The sequence below is a fragment of the Phocoena phocoena genome, chromosome 1 (genome assembly GCF_963924675.1).
Source record: "Phocoena phocoena chromosome 1, mPhoPho1.1, whole genome shotgun sequence".
Classification (NCBI taxonomy): domain Eukaryota; kingdom Metazoa; phylum Chordata; class Mammalia; order Artiodactyla; family Phocoenidae; genus Phocoena; species Phocoena phocoena.
The window spans coordinates 12,105,198-12,129,693 of record NC_089219.1 but is presented as its reverse complement, the minus strand read 5'-3'; the positions used below and the strand labels follow the sequence as shown (position 1 = coordinate 12,129,693).

The window sequence follows — 24,496 nt, the reverse complement described above, 5'->3', positions numbered from 1 at the left end:
CTGAAGATCTGGGGCCTCCATATGGGGTAAGGGGTGGAGCAGCGCCACGGAGAGTTCCCATCTGTTTCCCCACTGAGCCCGAGATCTCCCCTTTGTCACAGGGGACAGAGGCGAGTTTTTGCTCCTGCCTTCCCGCTGCCTGATTTCTCAGCACAACGTAGTAAACACCGGGAGTGCCTGGAAGCGCGCCTCCCCCAGTCCTAACGAAGACAGCTTTAGTGGGTTATGAACGGCCTCACTATTCCAGGCTCCTTTTCACACGCGGACACGCGCAGACGCGCGCTCCAGCGGTGAAGGTTTAATACCCCAGTAACAGCAACCACCAACAGAATCAATGATCCTCCATTTGAAAGAGCGGAGCTCCGCTGCCTCTGCTTCCATTTCCTTATGCAAGCTGCTTAAGAGCAAGCGACGCAATCTCTTTTTCCCATGGTGACTCACTAATAAGGGCGCTCCATAATTTCCCCTTCACTCACTAGATAGTAAGAGGAATTTAGAGTATACCAAACTTAAAACCTTCCGCAGTCTTTAATATCGCAAGAAACAGTAATTTTCGAGGGCAATCACATATCTGCTACAGTCCTTCTCAATTTACACCAATGTAAGTAAACCGTCATTTTCAGTATTTCACATGGAGGGCTCTATCAGCTATGACCCACATAGATTTCACAAAACAAAATCAAACGGTAAAAGCTACTAAATAAGTAAAATGTAATAAGAACATTCATTCCTACTCCGCTATGAACAAAAAAAAATATTCTGGGAAGCACGTTTTTAAAAGCTACATCTTTTTTTAAAAGAGCTACATCTTCTAATCTGAAAAGGCATGCATTTTTTAACCACTGATTTAGGAATCCTGGGTGGGAGGGAAACACCATCCTTTTAAAAAAGGCTCTGCGGTGTTAACGCCGGCGCGGCCACAGCAGCGGAGATTCCCGAGGCTGGGAGCACAGCGCGGTGGGGACTCTGCTACATGAGGTGGCTCCTCCTCTGCGAGCACTCGGTCCCCACCACCCTCCTCATCCAGGGACCCCAGAGCGCTGGAGGAAGGCGAAAAGAGCCGAAACAGACGCACCAACTTATTTTCAGACACCACCCCCCACCAGACCCCACATAAACAAGAGGAAGAAATCAAAACATTTGCGTTTGCCATTTCCATTTCGCTTCTAGGTCTGTGAACCTTCCGTGAGAGGTCCCTAAAATCCAGCAGGGTCTTCCCAGTTCCGAAATATCCCTACGATACCTACCAAGACTTTTGTTTTTGTATAACCTTTCCTTTCCCCACAAAACCCTCTCTAGGTCAGACATGTCCACGCGTCCGCAGGGTGAGGAGCGCGAGTTGCTGCGGGACTCTGGAGTCGGCCGGGCCGGGGGCTGTCGGGGCGGGGTAGGGGTTCGGGTCCCAGCCCGTCGGCGGCTCGGTTCCGCCGCATTTGCCGGGCCGGCGGGGGCGGCTGCTCGGAGCCGTGGTAGCGGCGCGCTAGGACGCGACCCCACCGCCGGCTGGCCAGCCTGAGGGCACCCTCCCGGCGCCGGCTTCGCGGAGGCCGAGAGACAGCCGCCTCCTTATTGGGAACGGAGAGGGCGGCAGCCGGGCCCGCTCCGCCGAGGCCCGAGGCCCAACGCCGCGACACGGGCCGAGCAGCGGCCAGGCAGCCGGGCGCCTCCCGCACCCGTCCGTGGGTCTGGCCCCGGTCTCCTCACCAGTTCCGCGCACGGGGAGGGGCCGGCAACGGGCCGGAGGGGCCAGCGGCGCCCGAGGAGAGAGCGCGGCCCCGGGCCTCATGTCACTCACCGTTTGAAATGCTCGATGATCTTCTCTTCCCGCACATTCTCCGGTAAGTTGCCCACCCAGAGGTGCCTGGTTTCCCGGACCATGCTGGGCGGTGTGCCGGCGACCGCTGGTGCTGGTTCCCCCTCGCCGGCTTCGTACGAGCCCGTCAGCGCCGGGAGGCGGGCGCCGAGGCGGCGGCGGCGGCGGCTGCGGCGGTGGCGTCGGCAGCGGCGGCGGCTCCTCCGGCTCCCCCCCGTGCAGAGACCATCCCTCTCCCCCAGGTTCTGACTCTCGGGCCTCGCAGCTCCGCTCTGCCGCCACCACACACCCGAAGCCGACCCCCGCGCTCCGGCGGCGCATGCGCTCGGGAGGCGGCGGGAGGGGGAGCGGGTAGGAGGGGCGAGCGAGACCCGGGCGGCAGCGACTACGACGGAGCTGGCGCTGTGGCAGCCGGACGCTTCCCACCGGCGCGCGCGACCCGCCTCCCTCACCTCGGGCGCGCGCGCAGCCTCCCGACAGCCCGCCGAGGCTGAGACGCCGAGTTCCTCCCAGCCGATGCGCAGGCGCGCGGGGGAGGGAGGAACGCAGGGCCAGGAAGGAACGCTCGCGCGCTTGGTCCCGGTGCGCAGGCGCGCAGCACTCTGTTAGGGCGGGCGCCGTGTCAGGCCTGGGGCCCCGCGCTTGCAGAGGTAGGCATAGCCTCCGGCCCCTCGAGTAGGGGGGTCCCAGGCGCTGGCCTGGGGGAATAAAAGAGAGAAAGGGGGTTGGTATTCACAGGGCTGCGTGTCAAAGCGGCTGCCAAGGCTTCTCTGCTAGGAGAAGCCAGGACCTCTTCCCCTGCTCACCTTTGGCCAGCTTCTGGCGTTTCCGGGCACTTAGAGCCGCGCCTGCTTGGGAAAGTGTCAGAACAAGGCCGCCCTTCTCACGGCCCAGCTAAGCTGTGACGGCTTCAGAAACCCATCCCTCCCAAGAATGTAACATTAAGCAACTTCATTTTATATAGAATCTTGCGAAACCGTTTGCACGTTCTCTTTGCTGATCGTTATGGCATACCAGGAATAGAACTGAATGAAGTGAGACGGTTACATGTCTGATGGTGTTCCCCTCAGAGGATTTGCTATATAATTTAATATCTAAGCCGAGGAGGGGATTAGAACTCCAGCCTTTCCAGGCCTAAAAGCTTTTAAATTTTAAAGCCTACAGTTGAACCTTTTAGTTTACAGAACCCCGGGGAAAACCCACAAAATTAAGGCAACAGTACTGAGTCCAGAAAAAATGGAATTTTTTAGAACAGTCAGTAACTCAGCTTTCTTTTACATTTTCTATCTACAGAAATAAAATATCACCGGTACAGACCAGATTTTAAATATTTTAAATATTCGATCTCATTCACTTTCTCCATAAATATTGATACAAGCCAACATCATCAAACTGTGCTATTTTGAATTGGAAAATATGGTCACCATAATAAATAGCACTAATATATGGGGTCACCTGTGCATAAATTGTTTCTTTAATTCCACAGATGGTAAAGCTCCAAGTAGTTTTTTTGTTTGCCATATAGTTTAACATAAGCTTCTTAATGATGTGTCAGAGAGTCACATCAACTTTTCTTGCATTTGGTTTAATAGTCTATACTATACTTAAACTTGATCTCAGGAGGTCTACTCAACTCTCAGCTAAGATCGTCTCTCTTCCTTCCTCTCTCAGGATGTTAGAAGGCTAAGCAAGCCCTTGTCTTACTTACACAGTTGCAACAATTACAGAACAAGATGTGCTAGCTCAGGTAATAACCTTACCATCCATTGAAATAATATTTGGAATTTTGACAAGTTACTTCTAAAAATTCTAGATTTTGAGCCAGGTAATTTAATTTTTTTCTATGCTATTTTTCTGGCTTATGTTTACATTTTCTATTTCAACACACTTTTTTTTGCGGGGGAAGGGGCCGGCCAGTAACAGGCAGAAATGGAAAGAGGTGGTTTAGAAAAGTTAGAAAAAGCACCTCCACAATAACAGCACTCATTCATAATTCAGTTAAGGCCTTTAACGCCACCACAGAGGTTGACCTTGTCTTCATGCAAATCAGTCATTAAATGATATGGAAATTTTTGTTCTTGAAAATATTATGGAATTGATTCCTCAGTAAAAGTGAAAGCAAATCAACCTACATTCAGATGTAGGATTAGCCATTTACATTTGCCACAACTATCACATAAGGAGTGTCAGGCCAGCACACTGTTACCTAAACTCATGAACTTCATAGTTCTGTATATGTGGCTGCAGTTAGTGTTGAACTGATGGGCATTTTTCCACGAAGCATAAATTTCAATATTAGCAACCACAATTTGAAACATATTTTAAAATATTATGTAAATTACTCATGTAAAACCTGATAGGCGGGGCTATCAGGAGCGCAGTAGTTAAGAATCTGCCTGCCAAAACAGGGGACACAGGTTCGAGCCCCCGTCCGGGAAGATCCCACATGCCGCGGACCAACTAAGCCCTTGCACCACAACTACTGAGCCTGTGCTCTAGAGCCCTCAAGCCACAACTACTGAGCCCATGAGCCACAACTACTGAAGCCCACACACCTAGGGCCCGTGCTCAACAAGAGAAGCCACCGCAATGAGAAGCCCGCACACCACAACAAAGAGTAGTCCCCGCTCGCCGCAACTAGAGAAAGCCCGCGTGTAGCAACGAAGACCCAACGCAGCCAAAAATAAATAAATAAATTTTTAAAAATGAAATAAATAAAACCTGATAGGCCCTGAATTAGCTGCATCTTCTTGGTGTCACCAGGAAGAACAGAAAAGGCTGAGCTCAATCACACTAAAAGGGGCAACAAAGAAGAGGATTCAGAAAACACTACCTTGCAATTAGAGAAATAAAGGCATATCTCACCTTGAAGGCAGCCTTCAGTTAAAATCATGCTGAAGAAAATTAAAGGGCTGAAAAGGGTGGGGGGCTTTCAGAGCAAAATCATTAGAAGAGAGCCTAGTTAGAGTCATTATTAAATGTGGTATTTTGTATCCATCTATGTACTCCCACAGAACAGTAAAAGGATAAGCTAAAACAAAGAACCAACTAAGAGGTATTTATACTTTCTCCATGGCACAAGAATAAGGAGACATTAAATGAAAATTAAAAGCAACATGTTTGCCAGCTAAATTTTTTTTAAATGTAGTTATCTTAGAGTATCCTAAAGGTCTTGTTACAGCAGTGCTGTTTCCCCATGTAGAAAGCAGAGTAGATACATAATTTTTATATAAAATTTAATTTGAAATGGACAAAGTTGTTTGCAAATACTTTCAAGCTCCCCACCTTTGGGAGGTAACAGAAGAGAAATTGCATGGAAAATTACTAACATACAAATTGTTAAACAAAGTTGAGTTAAAGTTCTCCCAAAGACCTTTAGAGATCACAGGATATCAAAAAGACGATTAGCAAATGCCAAATTAAGTTAATTATCATTTCTCATTTTACCAGAGATTTATCAAACAACTGAGAAACCGTCTCTGTTTAACAATATAAAGGCTAGGAAATTCCCTGGCAGTCCAGTGGTTAGGACTCCACGCTTTCACTGCCCAGGGCCCAGATTCAATCCCTGGTCAGGGAACTAAGATCCCACAAGCAGCAAGGCACGCGCCTGCACGTGCACACACACAAACACACCACACACACACACACACACACACACACACACACATATGCTCGCAAAATTCCATTAAACATCATTTGATAGCACCTCATACTCAGATTCTCTTGAAGTGTTACTTTCATCAAAATACTTGTTTTCAGAATTACAGACACCAAAAATGGCACCCAAGGTGTTCATTTTAGCTTCTTGGGTTTTAAAAAATCTGATACACACTTCTCAAAAGAGAATTCTCAGTTTATAAAATGTCAATACATCAGCTTAAATAGACATGCAGATTATTTAATGTGTAAAACAAATTTCATTTCTGTTCAAATTTTTAATGTGTTCCTACGATGCCCCAAAAAATATTATTCTAATTTCAATAAGACAGATTCATTTGAAGGAAAAATAGTTCACATTATAGATGCTAAGTTCAAATGAGCAATTCAGGTGGGAATTCTATCCATCTCTATAAAAGTTAATATTTGCAGGTTAAAAGTAATGTCCATGCTCCTTACAGATTCTTTCAGCATAATGCTACTTGACCTTGAACTTTGGGAGATACTGAAAAACACTGATGGTACGAATGAGAGACATTATAGTATAATGGAAGTACCTCTGGGTTAAGAGTCAAAAATTCCAGGGGCTTCCCTGGTGGCGCAGTGGGACATGGGTTCGAGCCCTGGTCCGGGAAGATCCCACGTGCCGCGGAGCAACTAAGCCTGTGCACCACAACTACTGAGCCTGCGCTCTAGAGCCCGTGAGCCACAACTACTGAGCCCATGTGCCACAACTACTGAGCCTGTGCTCTAGACCCCATGCTCCACAACAAGAGAAGCCACCGCAATGAGAAGCCTGCGCACGGCAACGAAGAGTAGCCCCCCCGCTCTGAGAAAGCCCGTGCACAGCAACGAAGACCCAATGCAGCCAAAAATAAATAAATTTTTAAAAATAAATAAAGAGTCAAAAATTCCAGTTCCAATTTTGTCACTGGCTATACAGCCTAGGTAAAGTCAATTAAATCCTCAAAGTCTCAATACCCTTATCTGCAAAATGAGGATAAAAATATCTGTTTTCTCTAACTAGGTTGCTAGAAGTATCAAATCAAATCAAATCAAATCAAAAAGTATCAAATCAAACTTCTAGGTTGCTAGAAGTATCAAATGAGATAATATATGTAAAAGTATTTGGAAGTAACACAGAATAAAAATATCATGAATACTATTAAGTTGACTGCTAATTTCATATGAATACCAAAAGTAAGCATCAGTTGAAGTTAAAAACATACCATGATCAATTTATAACATTTTCAGGATTATAGCCAGGTCTTATAATCAAATCAACATGCAGTGATTGCATATCAAGTACGAAGTTCCTTGCACTCTTTTGCTGACTTTTTCTATTGCAAAACTCTTAATAACACCAAAACTGATAAGTACATGCCCTTTGCACAGCCCCAAATCAAGTGTTGGGTTTTCTCAGTGCTTTCATGTTCATTGGCAATGTATCAGGAAACACTGGGAAAGCTTTTCTTTGTTTCTGTCCTTGTTACAAATATTTACAAATTTTTTTCATAAGCATTTATTTTTGTATGTTTTCAATAGAAATACAACCCACTCTTATCCTGATTTTTTTAATTTAGTCTAACAATTAATAATTGAAAAAAAAATAAAAATAAAAAAATAATTGACGCTCACTGAAAATGATCAAAAAGTAGGGTGTGATCTCTTCTCTCATCTATGATAAATGGATGGTGAAGTGAATTTCCCCATTTGAGTGTGAAAGACAATTCAGAAAGGTGACATTAAAGCAGAGGCATTTGAAAAGTGGAATTAAAACAGATGTGTTGGGCTTCCCTGGTGGCGCAGTGGTTGAGAGTCAGCCTGCCGATGCGGGGAACACGGGTTCGTACGGTCCGGGAAGATCCCATATGCTGCGGAGCGGCCAGGCCCGTGAGCCATGGCCGCTGAGCCTGCGCGTCCGAAGCCTGTGCTCCGCAACGGGAGACGCCACAACAGTGAGAGGCCCGCGTACCGAAAAAAAAAAAAAAAAAAAAAAGATGTGTTTTTAATCAGGTCTTATTTCACACTGTGAAGAGCACCTGTATTTAGCATGCTAGATGTGCTCAAAGAGTTCAGTCATGCATAATGGAAGCCCAGTTGGGGAAAGCATCTGAGCCTCAAACTCAGGCTCTGAATGCTAACCTAGCCAATAGAGCAGATAAATTACTATCACCATTTAAACAGGAGAGAATAGTTACCAGATATTTAACAAAAATTTTGTTACCAATCAAGTTCCACACTATTAAAATTGAACTGTTTCATGAGAAAACATATATTTAAAATACAAACACTGTTCCTAAAGGCATCATATAAATATATATTAACTAGCTCTAAAATGATCAAAGACCCAACCACATGAGAACTTGTCAATACTAACAAACTCCTATTATTAGAATCAGCGTTTGTTTTTTGTTTTTTGCTTTTTCCTAAACAGTAGAAAATAAAACAGACAACACTAATATATTATTGTCAGAGTGTTTGAGGGCTTCCCTGGTGGCGCAGTGGTTAAGAGTCTGCCTGCCGATGCAGGGGACACGGGTTCGTGCCCCGGTCCGGGAAGATCCCACATGCCGCGGAGCGGCTGGGCCCGTGAGCCATGGCCGCTGAGCCTGTGCGTCCGGAGCCTGTGCTCCCCAGCGGGAGAGGCCACAACAGTGAGAGGCCCGCGTACCGCAAGAAAAAAAAAAAAAAAAGAGTGTTTGACATCTTGCTAGTTCTGAGGGTCAACTAGTGAAAAAGACAGACCAGTCTAGTAACGGATTTATTTTGATATAGCAGGCTCACTGTAGTGAAATTATGTATACATAAATGATCAAAACGCCAATCAGTTGAATAGTATTAGCTAGCTAGTCCTTCTCGAAATCATTCTTTCAGCATAACACTTCATAATCTACTTTACTGTTCAATTCTCTAAGAAAGCTAAATAATTTATTCCACATTGTTTTGGGTTTTCCAGAAATGAATATAATGGCTGATATTTTCCTTTTTAAAAAATCAATTTTTATATTTCCACCATTTCCTTGGAAAGTTGCTAAAGGTAACTTTCTTCCTCCTATGAGGAAATACTGCTAATATACCTTTTATTATTTTTTTTTTAACTTTCTATTTTATATTGGAGTATAACCAATTAACAGTGTTGTGATAAGGACTACCCTGGTGGAGCAGTGGTTAAGAATCCACCCGCCAGTGCAGGCGACACGGGTTCGAGCCCTGGTCCAGGAAGATCCCACATGCTGCAGAACAACTAAGCCCGTGCACCACAACTACTGAGCCTGTGTTCTAGAGCCCGCGAGCCACAACTACTGAAGCCCGTGCACCTAGAGCCTGTGCTCCGCAACAAGAGAAACCACTGCAATGAGAAGCCCGCGCACTGCAACGAAGCATAGCCCCTGCTCGCCAGGACTAGAGAAAGCTGGCGTGAAGCAACGAAGACCCAACACAGCCAAATAAAGAAATAAATAAAAATTTTAAAGTAAATAAATAAATAATAACAATGTTGTGATAGTTTCAGGTACATAGCAAAGGGACTCAGCCATACATATACATGTATCCATTCTCCCTCAAACTCCCCTCCCATCCAGGCTGCCAACATAACTTTGAGCAGAGTTCTCTATACAGTAGATTATACCTAATAGTTAGAATTGTGAATACAATTTACTAATGTTTATGGCACTGAATAAAAGATAGACTGGAAGGATACTTGCAAATATTAATAATGGTTGTGCCTATGTGGTAGAATTCAATTTTTTTAAAAGTTCTTATTCATCTATATTTTCTAAACTTTTCTTTGGTTAACATATATTGCTCTTGTAATTAGAAAAAGTTACAGTAAAATGAGCTGGAAGTCAGCATCTGGGTTACTTTAGGGCTCCTCTGAAATGCTGATACTTCACTACATTAAATCAACATATTTATGTTAACAGATTCCACGTGAACAAAACGTTATTATTCTCTATGTTAATTCAGAGAGTTCATTCAACCTTTTAAAATTCTACTACTAATCCTCATGTGAGAAAAAACTTAACCTCTTCATTATAAATGACATACAATAGCAAAAACCCCCCAGGTCTAAGAGATTGTCACTTAAACATCAGGAAGTCAGCAGAATACACATAATGCAAATCAAGGCTACTATTTAATTCAGAGAAGACTATCAAAGTGCACTTGATGGGATCTCAAAAACAATAATACCAAATAAAATATATTTAGTAACTTATTACATGTGTCTTGACATTTTCAGACTTCGGGTGTTAAGCTCCCCTACTGCTCCTCTGAAAGCCTTGCTCTAGTTTGAAGTAGAGAATTCAAAACATCATGAACTTGTTCCAAATATGTTTTAAAACTGTTTCTGGGATTCCCTGGTGGCGCAGTGGTTAAGAATCTGCCTGTCATGCAGGGGACATGGGTTCGAGCCCTGGTCCGGGAAGATCCTACGTGCCGCAGAGCAACTAAGCCTGTGCACCACAACTACTGAGCCTGCTCTCTAGAGCCCGCGAGCCACAACTACTGAGCCTGAGTGCCACGTCTACTGAAGCCCACGCGCCTAGAGCCCATGCTCTGCAACAAGAGAAGCCACCCAATGAGAAGACCGGACACTGTAACGAAGAGTAGCCCCCGCTCGCCACAACTAGAGAAAGCCCGCACGCAGCAACAAAGACCCGATGCAGCCAAAAATAAAAATAAATAAATTTAGTTTTTAAAAAAAACCTGTTTCCATTTTAATTAAATTATTGCTATTTAATAGTAATGCCCTTTATTTATTTATTTTTGGCTGCGTTGGGTCTTCCTTGCTGCGCGCGGGATTTCTCTAGTTGCAGCGAGCAGGGGCTACTCTTCACTGCAGTGAATGAGTGGCTTCTCTTATTGCAGAGCACGGACTCTAGGCACACGGGCTTCAGTAGTTGTGGCATGTGGGCTCAGTAGTTGTGGCTCACAGGCTCTAGAGCGCAGGCTCAGTAGTTGTGGCACACAGGCTTACTTGCTCCGCGGCATGTGGAATCTTCCCGGACCAGGGCTCGAAACCGTGTCCCCTGCATTGGTAGGCAGATTCTTAACCACTGTGCCACCAGGGAAGTCCCAGTAATGCTTCTTTAAATCACGTAACTGCTTAAATATTTTGCTATTAATCTTCAGGATGGTAATGATTGCTAATTTTACATGATATTCCATAATTAGACACTTGAAACCTTTGGCTTAAAATAAAGCCACATTCTGTTTAAAGGCTAGGTAGGATATGATGCATTTCTGAGTTAAATGCTGGAATTATTTTTAAATGTATATTTAAAAGTTAAATTTCAGTATTTTGATAAAGGAGGTAATAGAATTTTTTCAGGCTATATACTACAAAAGTCCTAGGAACCATCCCTTACAGTTTTATTTGGAAAATTCTTTGGCTGAAAAGCATTCGCCTCAAGATAACTCTCTCTTATTTATTTATTTATTTTTGGCTGCGTTGGATCTTCGTTGCTGCGCCCGGGCTTTCTCTAGTTGCGTTGAGTGGGGGCCACTCTTCGTTGCAGTGCGCGGGCTTCTCATCGCAGTGGCTTCTCTTGTGAAGCACGGGCTCTAGGCGCGCGGGTTTCAGTTAGTTGTGGCACGCGGGCTCAGTAGTTGTGGCTCACGGGCTTAGCTTCTCCGCGGCATGTGGGATCTTCCCAGACAGAGCTCGAACCCGTGTCCCCTGCTTTGGCAGGAGGATTCTTAACAACTGCACCACCAAGGAAGTCCCAAGATAACTCTCTTTGAAGATAGGAGATTAACTTAAAATGTTTTTTTCTAAGAAAACAGAACCAGCAAGAGTCACAACTAAAGATTTCACTGTATACTGTTAGCTGGTGGGAGGGGTGCAGTGAGACGAACTAATAAAAGGAGTTTGTGTTTTGCCCACCCCCACAAGATAATTTAAACTCACACCCAAACCTAAACCCTTTACTTAAAAAACATTCACCCGAAAAAGTGGCTTTAAACTAGGTTACTTTTGTTCTCCATAGTTTTCAACTTAAATACATTGTTTCCTTCGAGATCAGTTTTGCAAGATTCTAATTATTAGACAGCATATAAGAACTTTGATTTTATGCCTATCTAAAATTGCAAAACGTACATACTCAAATTTTTCTTCCCCTTTTTTAGTAGCATTATCCTTATTGTAGGAACTTTGTCTTTAAATATTCTCACTAACCATAATTTGTTAAGGCAGAATCTCTAACAGAAGTTCTGCAAACTCAAGGGACTCTTGATCTGGTCATTTCCAAGCCTCAAATGACAGTATAGCCTTGTTAGCAGGGGTAGAATTCTATTGCTTGCTAGAACTTCAACAGCCTCGAGATAGCTAAGAGTTCCTGCTGGTAATCTGGCACCAACTCAAAATTCCCACCAGGAAGAAAGATCTCCCTGAGGTGGGACCCACTGAGTGGCTCCTCCCATAGCGATGACCTGGACTGACCTCGGACTCGGTGTGGTCAATGGCTCCCTAGCACCTGCGGGCGAGTTATCACGATGATAAAATGCCAAATTGCAACCGCCACGTCAGCCTTTTGGAGCCCCGAAAGGTGCCGTTTTCGCAAACAAGCTCCCTCTTTTAAACCTTACATCTCTGAGGCTTTGAAGGTACGTTACCCGGCTAACGAATATAGGAAGACAATTACTCCACTGGGGAAACGAAGGTACTTCAAAAGGAAGAGTGGCAAGGAAACAAAGCTCAGACTGGAAAAGTGGCAAGCCTCCATGCCCTGCCAAGACGACCTTACTTAACCTTCTGGATTTCAAAAACAGGGTTGGGTGGAAGTGGATTACATGGCAAGGTAAAGAGCTTGGGGTGGGAGGGGGGGGCGGGTTAAGAACCTACAACTCTGGCAGTAATTTCCATCACACTCCTAAAGGAAGAGGAAAGGAGAACAAAACAATAGGCACCTTAAGAGAGTAAATGCGGTTACTATGGTTACCACGCTCCAAGCTCAATTCTGCAAATGAAGACAGAGCGGTACGCCAAGGCCCTTTCTTTGTCTGTATCCATACACGGAGGACCAACCCAGCAGCCAGCCCCGCCAGCCCGAGCTGAGGCTGGTGTCGAGGACCAAGGGCAGCGTACCAAATAAAGAACACCTTTATTTTGGCTTAGTAAGCAAGAACTGCAGGCAGTTCCTGATGGAAGCCAGCGCGGCCATCACCCAGTCCTTTGGCCAGGGCTGTTTCCCCCACTTGGGAGAAGGCTCCAACACACTCCAGTCACCGATTCCAGTCTGGGGTCCTGGCACAGGCAGGGGTGGAAGGGGGCCAACGAGACACGGTGCAACCTTAGCCCTGAGACACAAAGGGAAGGCCAATCTTCAGGAAACCCGCGGGACGTAATTAATAACCCCTCAAGAGGCTACAGTTTCCGCCAGAGGGAATAGAGGACACAGTGAGTAGGGCACAACCGAGGTGTTCAGACGCACCTCACCATCAAAGACACTACCACAAGCTGCGCGGAAAAATCGCGGCCAAGACAACCCAGTGCGCAGGCGCGCGGAGCAGCGACTCCAGAGCTTTGGGCCTGCCCCTCCCCCACTACTCTCAAAAGGCCAGGGGAGTTGGCTCAACGCGCTTGCGCAACGATGGAACGTTGGGGGAGGGGAGAAAAACCTATCCCCTTCATTGTGAGAGAACCGCCCCGCCCCACGAGGCGAGCGCGCGCGCGCACACCTACGACTCTCACACTCGTACACTCGGGCGTTGAGCTTGTCGCCTAGTGCGTCGCGCATGCTCCAGGAGGAAGGTGGTGTCGGAGCCTACGGCTTTTTGCTGAGTTTCCCTGAGAAGTTTCTGGAAAGACGGAGCTCAGGGGAAGCTGGGGGATGGGGAGGGCAGGGAAGCGAGCGTTTGAGAGAAGGAAAAGCGAAAAATCCAAAGCACACCGCCACCACCCTGCCTCCATCAAGCCACGACCAAAGCAAAGCCCAAGCCCACCGAGACCCTTACGCCAGGGGAAAAAGCAAGGGGACCACAGCAACCGCTCCTTCCTGTACCTGTGCCCAGGCCCCGAGGCCCCTCACCACAGGGAGAAGGGAGAGGGCAGGGGGGAACGATGAAAAACCTAAAACGCTCACTGGATGTTTGCGTGGTGGAGGGAAAGCCGACATCCGCGCTCTGGAGCTGCCCGCGCACGATGGGCCACCAGCGGCTCTTCGCTGCGCTCTCGGGTGTGGGCTCAGTGCGTTGGGGTCGACGTGGCTGCTGAAGGAGTGGTCTAGGGCTTTGGCCCCTGGTTCCTTAGTTCCCCCTCATTTGGGGGCTTCTTTGATCACCCCTTTCCTCTCTTTACTTTGGTGACCTGGAGCTAAAGTTGCGAGTGTGGAGACCCTAGTAAAGGTTGCTCCCTCCCCGCGCCCGGCCCGAGGGGCGACCTGGGCGGGCAAGGGTCGCCCGGCAGGTGTGCCACGCTCAGTTCTTTCCAGTTTGTACCCCCTTAAGTAAGGGACTCCTGAAGAGGGGCCCGTTTGGAAGAGCAGAGGCAGTCCAGGCATAAAGCCGCTGCGTCGTTTGGACTCGAGGCGGGGTGGCGGACGGTGCTGCCCGGCGGGGCGCCGCGGGGAGGCCGTGGTGTCTCCGTGCGGCTAAGGAGGCGCGCCGAGGCCCCCGACTGCCATCAGGAGAAAGCTCGGCCTGGCATTGCTGTGCTGTGGGGGAGGGGTCCGCGGCGCCTTTCATTTCTCCGCCTGGGCCCGCTCGGGCTGCCATTTTGTGGTGTGGCCGCCATTTCGCGCAGCCGCAGGGGTGGGGGGAGGGGCGGGGCCGGTGAGCGCGCGCGGGCAGCCTCCGGCAGCGAAGGCGGGCGAATCCCCTTTGTTCTTCGCCTCTGGGCTCTGGGCTCGGCTCGGGCTGTGCCGCGACCCGCCCCGGACACGCGCCGGGTGCGCGCGGCGTGTGAACCTCTGAAAAGCTCCGAGAGGCGTGCACGGAGTCCCGAATTCTTCCTGCTCTCTAAGCCCTTGAAAAGTGGGATTGCTCACCCCCACCCTTGCAGTGTGAAAGGGATCGATTTTACAAGGTAGTGCTCAGAACTGGAGCGTGGGAAGCTGTAATTTCACCCTGAGAGTGGAGGCGCTTTCTGCAGCCCTGTGCTGCCGGGGGTACTAAGCCCGCTGGAATGCCATGCCTTGAATCACAGTGGCGTTCCGCAAATAGAAGTTAAAACTGCGGAGCTGGGAGACCCAACAAAGGTGCTAAACGCCAGTGTAACCGAGAGGTTGGTCTCTTTAAAAAAAAAAAAAAGTAGTGTGTTTGGAGGGCTGTCAGCTGTAGGAGAAACGAGACGTTGCTTTTCATTGGCTGGCTGTGAAGCACGCACTGCGCAACTATTTTCAGATCAGGTTTTATAGCCCATTATTTATATCTGAGCTATAAACTGGAACAATAGATTGGAATGTCTTATTTCTGTCTATTGAGAATATCTTCCATTTGACTTCTTTTTAAAATCCTTTGTGAGTATGTGAATAACAAATTGACTCAATAAAATCTCCGTTCTGTGCCTTCCAGTATCTTTTGAAATACTGAAAGAGCTATTTTCCTGATTTCAAGGGACATATTTAAATATGAATCTTGGCATTGTTAATCTTAACTTTGCGACTCGAATCAACAAAGCCAGGAAATTCAACAGTAATGCTGCTGAATTTGTCTTCTAGACTTGCTTTTTGTACAAGGTATTTTTGTTTAACTTTTTTTTTTTTTCCACAGTAGCCTGAGTTCATAATTTAAACAGGCTCTTCTGGCTCAAGTTTTTTGGTGTCACAGCTACAGTAGGTTTTTCTTTCTTCTTCTTCTTACTACGTTTAATTATAGGCAGCTATCTGTTTCAGTAATGGGGGGGGGTAAGCTATAATGATAGGATGGAAATGTAAAAAATATATTTGTTGTTGAGGGAACAGATCAGGATTTGATGGCTTCCAGATGAAAGGTGTCTGAGAAGTGGATGTTAGATTCCAAATTTTATTTCAGTTCCAGTATGACTAAAAGCACTGCACAGAGTTTTGATTTTTTATACCCAAGATTTCTGTGAAGCAGAATACTGTACATTCTTTTGGTTGTGAGAGTTTATGAAACATTTTTTTTCCTTTTTAAATTTAATTTTATATTGGGGTATAGTTGATTTACTGAAATGTATATTTTTAAATTATTTATTTATTTTTGGCTGTGCTGGGGTCTTCGTTGCTGCACACGGGCTTTCTCTAGTTGCAGCGAGCGGGGGCTAGTCTTCGTTGTGGGGCTCAGGCTTCTCATTGCAGTGGCTTCTCTTGTTGCGGTGCACGGGCTCTAGGCACGCAGGCTTCAGTAGTTGCGGCACGTGGGCTCAGTAGTTGTGGCTCCCGGGCTCTAGAGCGCAGGCTCAGTAGTTGTGGCACACAGGCTTACTTGCTCCGGGGCATGTGGGATCTTCCCAGACCAGGGCTTGAACCCATGTCCCCTGCATTGGCAGGCGGATTCTTAACCACTGTGCCACCAGGGAGGTCCCTGAAATGTGTTATTTTTAAATGCTGTTACTTTTTGCCTACACAACCAAAATTAAATAGTATGAAACTATTAGTTTTATTGGGAAATTCGAATATGGTATTCTAATAATGCAAACAAAATATCATGCCCCTAATTAGCCAGGCAGTTGAAATTCAGAGAATGATTGCACAACCTTTCTTTCACTTTGTACAGACATAGAAGTATGTTTAAACAATTCTAATTCGAATTTTTTAAATTTATAAAACGAGTACTTATTTCACATCTTTAGCTATTACATTTAACACAAAAGCACATCCTTTTTTTACACAAAAATGTTTGCAATTCGTATATATATATATATTTTTTGCAATAATCCCATTCATTTTATTTTATTTGTTTATTTTTGGCTGCATTGGGTCTTCGTTGTTGGGTCTTCGTTGCTACACGTGGGCTTTCTCTAGTTGCGGTGAGCGGGGGCTACTCTTTGTTGTGGTGTGTGGGCTTCTCATTGTCGTGGCTTCTCTTGTTGCAGAGCTCAGGCTCTAGGCGCGCAGGCTTCAGTAGTTGTGGCGCACGGGCTTAGTTGCTCTGGGGCATGTGGGATCTTCCCAGACCAGGGCTCAAACCCGTGTCCTCTGCATTTGCATGCAGGCGGATTGTCAACCACTGTGCCACCAGGGAAGTCCCGCAATTCGTATATTCTTAAGAGTAGGTAGTATCTATGTATGTACTATATGATTCCAACTGTATCCTAGAAAAAGCAAAACTATGAAGACAGTAAAAAGATTAATGGTTGCCAAGGGTTAGTGGAGAGGGATGAATGAATAGGCAGAGCACAGGGGCTTTTTAGGGCAGTGATACAATGGTGGATATGTGTCATTATATGTTTGTCAAAACCCATAGACTTACAGTACCAAGAATGAACCCTAATGTAAACTGTGGACTTTGGGTGATGATGTGTCAATGTACATTCATCAAATGTAACAAATTTACTGCTCTGATGTGGGATGTTGGTAGTTGGAGAGGCTGTGTGTGTTGAGGGCATGGGGTATATAGGAACTCTGTACTTTTTGCTCTATTTTGCTGTGAACCTAAAACTGCTCTAAAAAATGGTTAACTTAAAAAGTGATATCACTTAAAAAAAAAAAAGTAGGTAGTGTCTTGCACTGTTCACTTCTCCCTTATGACCAATGCCATACATTTGCAAAACAGTCGAACAGAAATTCAGGAATAACTCTCCTCCCCATTCTCCCCTTCTATTGTTGGCCTCAAAACATTTTCCAACTCTTCATAGTCTCATAATCTGCCCCAGGAGTGAAAATACGTTTGTATATGTAGTCCTGGGTCTCTTCACTTTGTCGAAGCAGGCAGGACTAGTGAATTCCAGGATTACCAATCCATTGTTCCTTTAGTTTTTCTTTCTTATTCTAAAACAGGTTTTGAATTAATTTGTAGCAGTTTGTGTTTCCTGAAAGAAATTAAGTGTTAACCAAAACCTTTAATTATACCCAGATCCTTAAGACAGCTGGTGTAGAATTGAAGAGGTATGTGCTAGGCCTCCTTGGCTCATGCCATTGATTTTATCTTTTGGCATTTGGTGAAGCTTGTGTGCAACTTTTCTAAACAACATATAGAAATATTAAATATCTCTATTCATTGTTCCAGGAAAGGATAGCTTTTCATGTCAAACTCTGGCATAGAAGCAAATTTAAAACAATAATAACCTTTTCCTGGAAAAGATAAATGATCTTCTTTAAAGACTTTAGTAATATGAGAAGTGTTTCAAAATATTTTTGGCCGTAGTTAAGCACTCCCACAAAGAGCTGTAATAGTCTCTTCCCTTCTGAGGCACAACTGAGAAGTTCAGCACTCCAGAAGTACTGGAGTTCAAAGAACAAATCCTTGCAGCCAACAGTATATTGTTTAGAAAAATAGAAATATATCTCTACAAATTAAAAATACTCCTGAACAACCCAACATTTGTTTGTCCTGCCAGAGTATATATGGTCATCCCTAAAGCAAGACAATTGTGCAGATTATATGAAACCTGTAGGCTTATCATTTTGGCATCACAGTTTAAATGGCCAAGTTAGACAACACATCAAAAAGACTTCTAAAGGGGCTTCCCTGGTGGCGCAGTGGTTGAGAGTCCGCCTGCCGTTGCAGGGGACACGGGTTCATGCCCTGGTCCGGGAGGATCCCACATGCCGCGGAGCGGCTGGGCCCGTGAGCCATGGCCGCTGGGCCTGCGCGTCCGGAGCCTGTGCTCCGCAACGGGAGAGGCCGCAGCAGCAGTGAGAGGCCTGCGTAGCGCAAAAAAAAAAAAAAAGACTTCTAAAATCAGGGTCTTTACTCAACAGATAATTTTTGAGCATCACCCTTGTGCCAGGTCCTATTCTAAATACTTAAGACACATTGCAGAATAAAACAAATACTTGTTCTCATGAAGCTTATTGTGGGGGAGAGGGGAAGAAGAGGCAATAAATATAATAAAAAGGAAATTAAATAATAGCAGTAAGATGGTGAAATATAAAGATAAGAGAGAGGAAGCATGTGTTGTCGTTTCAAATGGGGCAACCAGGGTAGGCCTCAAGAAAATACTGAAGACTTGAAGGAGCTAAGGGAGCAAACTGTGGATATCTAGGGAAGGGGTTCCAGGGAGAGGGAACAGCAAGTCCAAAGACCCTGAGGTAGAAGCATGACGGGCACATGAAAAGCAGCAGGGTAAACCAGTGTGGCTGAAACAGAATGAGCAAGGGAGAGAGTATAAGATATGATGGATGTCAAAGAGGTAAAGGGAGTGAGAGGCAGATCTACACTACCTGGTAGGCCATAGCAGGAACGCTTTGGCTTTTAATTGGTGAGATGTTGCATGGTATGACTTAGGTTTTGAGAAGCGTTGAGAATAAGAGATGAAGGATAGGGGCTTCCCTGGTGGCGCCGTGGTTAAGAGTCTGCCTGCCAATGAAGGCGACACTTGTTCGAGCCCTGGTCTGGGAAGATCCCACATGCCGCGGAGCAACTAAGGCCGTGCGCCACAACTACTGAGCCCACGCACCTAGAGCCCCTGCTCCATAACAAGAGAAACGACTGCGATGGCGAATCCCTCGCACCGCAACGAAGAGTAGCCCCTGCTTACCGCAACTAGAGGAAGCCCATGCACAGCAACAAAGACCCAGTGCAGCCAAAGATAAAATAAATAAATTAAAAAAAAAAAAATCAAGGATAGAAGCAGGAACCTAGAAAGGAGGCTCTTTCAGTAACCCAAATGAAAAATAAGAGAGCTTTAATGACTAAGGGATCCTGGATATATTTTGAAGGTAAATCCAAGAGGACTTTTTGAAGGATTGAATATAGAGTTCATAAAAGGTGTCAGGGGTGAGCCTGAGGTTTTTCACCTGGGCAACGAGAAAGATCAAGTTGCAGTCATCTGAAGTAGGAAACACTAGACAGAGCAATTATCCAGGGGAATATTAAGAGTTCAGTTTTGGACATGTTCAATTTGAGATATTTATTAAATATTCAAATGGAGACATTAGGTAGGCTGTTGGATATGAGTCTAGTTCAGGATGAAGTTCTGAAGATGTGTTTTACATATATATATATAAAATGCATAATCGTGTGTACGTGTGTATTTGGGAGTTGTTAGCATATAAATGGCATTTAAAGTCTGAAACTGAATGATATCACCAAGAGAGTAAGTGTAGATACAGAAGGAAAGAGAACCAGGAAAGCCCTGAGGCATTTCTCACTTAAGAGGTCTCAGAAGCAAGGAACTTGCAGAGCAACTGAGTAGGAACAAACCAGTTAGGCAGGAGGAAAGCCAAGAGATGAGTAGTGTCCTGGAATTCAGGTGAAGAAAATATCTGAAGGAGGAGGAAGTGATCAACTGTGGAATGCTGCTGAGAGGTTAAGGTGAGGCCTGAGAATTGACTCTTGGAGCAATGTGGAGGTCAGTGGTGATCTTGGCAAGAGCAGTTTTAATGGAGCAGAGGGGACAAAAGCTTGATTGGACTGGGTTGAAGGAAAAAAATTAGTATATGAAGTCTGACCTTTGGAAAAGTACTACAGTGGACTTGGAGAGAAAGATGCCAGGGACTATGGTGATATAAAGTACTGTCAGTTTCAAAAAGCTCCTGGATCAGTGCAAGAATCAGAAACTCAAAACCTTTAGGTTTTTGGAAGAGTTATTACACTCTCAAGATATGGCCTGCTGCTAGCCTTGTATCTGTTCCATAATGATCTGAATAATGCACGATTTCTTTGGGAAAGAATACTATCTTATGAAATCTGAAAATTCTGAACTTGGAATTTGGTCAGTACTTAGAAGAATTTGGTTAGTAGGACGAAGAATCTAGCAGAGAGATTTTCCTGGAATTTATATAAGTATTGATGGTCACCAGTGGTCTGAGGTGATTCAGCCAGCCAGTCATGCAGTGCTTGGAGATGCAACAAGGCAGACTTTACCCTGGTTTCTCAAGTGTATACTTCAATAATTGCTGATGACTTTGCAACTTTTGTTGGACTTCCTGTAAAAGTATTAGAATGATGATGACAAACTGACTCCATCACAAGAATGGTAATGCCCTAGAAGTTAAGTGCCCAGAAGTTTCCTTTTAACAGGTTTTCTCCACCTGTCATATTGGAGCCTGCTGTAGTTCCCCAATGAACAACAGTTAACTAGTTTTGCTACATGCTTTATTTGAAAATGTGTTTATCATCCTGGGCTCAAGCTCCACCTTCAGAATCTTGTGTTCTGATAAATACAGACATTAAAATTTTTACTTTCAACTGTATTACTTTATCATTCCTTATTGGAGCTTGTGATAAAATATAAAGTATTATGTATATTTTATCCTGAAACATTTATGCTTAATAATTGTTGAAACAATTTCTACTTATGAAGCCTAGCTCATTATATAGTTTATATTTTCTAATTACTCTCTTGTACTAGCACAGACTATACTTCCATCAATTCATACTGATTTGTACTGGTAAGTGATTCATTCAGGGGTTGAAGGGAGACTGTCTCCCTAGAATGGAATATCAGAATTCCAGGGATTCTGATATGTCTGCTTTGTAGGACTTTTCTCATACCTCCTGAGAATCCCTGATGTGGAACTTAAAATATAACTGAAGAACAAAAGACCACTTCCTTAACAAACCAGTTAGTTGACTTGAGATGTATTTCTGATGGTATGAGTGCATCAGTTGCTGGTGTGGAGGATATGTCATGAAAAATCGACTTCCTTGGAAGGTCCAAGAATACTATTTTTTTAAAAAAAGATATCTCGGGCTTCCCTGGTGGCACAGTGGTTGAGAATCTGCCTGCCAATGCAGGGGACACAGGTTTGAGCCCTGGTCTGGGAAGATCCCACATGCCGCAGAGCAACTAGGCCCGTGAGCCACAACTACTGAGCCTGCGCGTCTGGAGCTTGTGCTCCACAACAAGAGAGGCCGCGATAGTGAGAGGCCCGCGCACCGCGATGAAGAGTGGCCCCTGCTCGCCACAACTAGAGAAAGCCCTCGCACAGAAACGAAGACCCAACACAGCCAAAAATAAATAAATTAATAAATTAATAAATTAAAAAAAAAAAAAAAAAAAAAGAGTAGCTCCTGCTGGCCACAACTAGAGGAAGCCTGCAAGCATCAACGAAGACCCAACGCAGCCAAAAATAAAATATAAATAAATAAATTTATTAAAAAAAAAAAAGATATCTCATTTCTTACTTTGAAAAACTGTAGGATCCATTGTATTGAAACTGTATGTGCAAATATTATGCTGGATGTTTCTAACCAATGGTTAACAGTTCTCCCTTTTGGAGAAATATAAAACCAGTTTTGTTTGGTTTGGTTTTTTTTGTTACAAGTCCTCTGAATATTCAAACTTACTTATCTTCATGTGAAACATTCCTAGTTCATTTATTCTGCATCTGTTCCATAAATACTTATTTGACTTATAAATTAGAGAATGGGAGCAGTTTGCTGCGAAAGAAGAGAAGAAAAATGGAGTGGTAAGGGGAGAGTGGCTGGGGGAAATAGGATTGAGAGAAGTTTGTTTTTATTTTATTTATTCTTTTTCTTTTTGGCCTCACTGCACGGCTTGCAGATCTTAGTTCCCCAACCAGGGATTGAACCCACACCCTCGGCAGTGAAAGTGTGGAGTCCTAACCACTGGACCGCCAGGGAATTCCCGAGAAGTTTGTTCTTAAGGGGGAAGAAATTTCAATACTTTTTTTTTTAAGACTTATTTTATTTATTTATTTTTGGCTGTGTCGAGTCTTAGTTGCAGCGTGCGGGATCTTTCGTTGCGGCGCGCAGGCTTCTCTCTAGTTGTGGCATGCAGGTTTTTTCTCTCTCTAGTTGAGGCGCGTGAGCTCAGTAGTTGTGGCACTCGGGCTTAGTTGCCCAGCGGTATGTGGGATCTTAGTTCCCTGACTAGGGATCGAACCCACTTTTCTCCATTGGAAGGAGGATTCTCAACCACTGGACTACCAGGGAAGTCCCAAGGAATTGACCTTAGCTGGGAGTATAAAATAGTTGATCTAGTGAAAGACCAGGAGCTGGAATGTATGGGAGCAAATGCTGGTGAGCAAGTCTATACAAGAAATGCCACTACTGTACTAAGAGACAGAGTCGAGATAAGTAAGTTTTCCATGCTCTGTTTTTCCAGCTGAGGATGGGAACAGTCAAAAGGTTTTGGATTTACTTTCTATGGTCTTGGGCAAATCACAAACATTTTTTGCAGGCCCTTGGTGTGTTTTATTTTCCACTGAATGGTCATTATCTAATAGAGTGTCTGGCAAACAATAGCCATTCAATAGATATTCATTGAATTAATTTTTGGAAATTATTAAAGAACTATACTATGTATGCCATACCTAACCCACAGGGTTGTTCTGAAGACCCGATGAAATGAGAGAGTGGATGTAAAAGTACTTTATAATCTGAGAAATGCTACTGAAATCCAAGGTATTATGTTAGAAAGAGTTGGAGTAAAGTCCACTGAGTTTTTGACTCCTTAAATGAGAAATACAATATAAATATGGAAACAGAGTCATTGGTAAGTTGGATTTTTTTTTCCTTTGAGGGATATACCAAGACCTAAAGATTCTGTCAACTGGTTTGAAATTCAAAGGTGGAATACAACCTTTGTATTTGAATTTGTAAAATAGGATTTGATCCTATAAACCATGTAACATTACAGAACTGACAAAAATATACAAAGGCCAGAAAACCAAAACCATCTAAGTCAATTAGCTTTATGCAATGTCGTAAATTAAGTTCCAAGTTATATTTACAATACTGGGCATATGAGTGGTATAATACCTCTCTTTTTCTTTTCTTTCTTCCTGTCTTTGTTTTATTTTCTGGTAATTTATAAGTTCCAAAGTAAATACAGTATTGGAGTTGTGGATTTACTTTTCTAGGTAAAAGAAAAAAGGTTTAAACATAATGATATTTCTGCTGAGGATTTCTTAACATACTCCAAGTACACCAGACTATTTTCATGATAATTCTGTACGGTCTTCCCACATTATAGGACTGATTTGGACCAGAGTTGTGACTGAAAAAAAAAAAAATCCCGTTCAGTTCATTTCCATTTTCTTACCATTCCAGGGACTAGAGTAAGTAATACACTTAATTGCTAGAGTTTGAAAGCAATTTCCTATATGCTGAAGTTTTATTCCTAGGAGAAGCCCTAATCTTTGGTCCTGATGGAATACCTGCAAGGAGAGTGAATCAGCTCATGCCATCATTTTCAATTTTTCATCGTTATCTCTGGTGATTAGATATTACATAATTAACCAAGGTCATACAAGAGGATTCAGTGGAGCACTTTAGGATTAAATTTAGGAATTAGGAACTCATTGGGGTTCCCATAAGTGTTTTTAAGTATTGCAGTATTGGGATGCTTAATTAGGCTACCAGCCTAGTTCCTGCTGTTACCCAGCACCAGGCCTTTTAGGATTACTTAGAAAAAATGCTCAGTTCTCAGAAAATCTCAGAAGTCAAGCTCAGGCTGAGGAAAATATTTGCTGAGTAATAAAATTCAGTCCCCTTCCCTGTAAAGTCGGAAGTGCCATATGTGTTTTTCTAATTAGCCCCACCAGATTTCTTCCAGGCGTGATTATGTGTCATGAAACTAACCATTCTGCCTCTGAGGATTTATGCATTCTTGGGGAGGTTTCTCTACACCATCTGATGTGATAGTCTGCCTATACAGGTTCCTATGGCCCAGTTCTGAGTCACGTTGAAAGACTGTGCCACCTGGTCTTAACCTACTTTTTTTTCCCGTGACACCTCAGTAAACAACAACAGTGGTGACATCCACAAAATATATCTGCCCTCACAGTAACACCAGTCTATCTTGCATCTCGCACAGGGCACCTTTTAATATGAAGGATCTTACATACCACTGCAAATTTTTTTTTTTTTTTTTTTTTTGTGGTACGCGGGCCTCTCACTGCTGTGGCCTCTCCCGTTGCAGAGCACAGGCTCCGGACGCGCAGGCTCAGTGGCCATGGCTCACGGGCCCAGCCGCGGATCTTCCGG

At 44.4% G+C, this 24,496-nt stretch overlaps 1 protein-coding gene across 1 annotated transcript in view; it reads right to left on the bottom strand.

Annotated features, from left to right (window-relative positions):
- Positions 1 to 1,878, bottom strand: part of SPEN (spen family transcriptional repressor) — an 81,326-nt gene extending 79,448 nt beyond the window's left edge. The window contains exon 1 of the mRNA XM_065893708.1: positions 1,796 to 1,878. Coding sequence (XP_065749780.1) covers positions 1,796 to 1,878 — 83 coding nt within the window. The remainder of the gene's footprint in view (positions 1 to 1,795) is intronic.
- Positions 1,879 to 24,496: the final 22,618 nt, after the last annotated feature.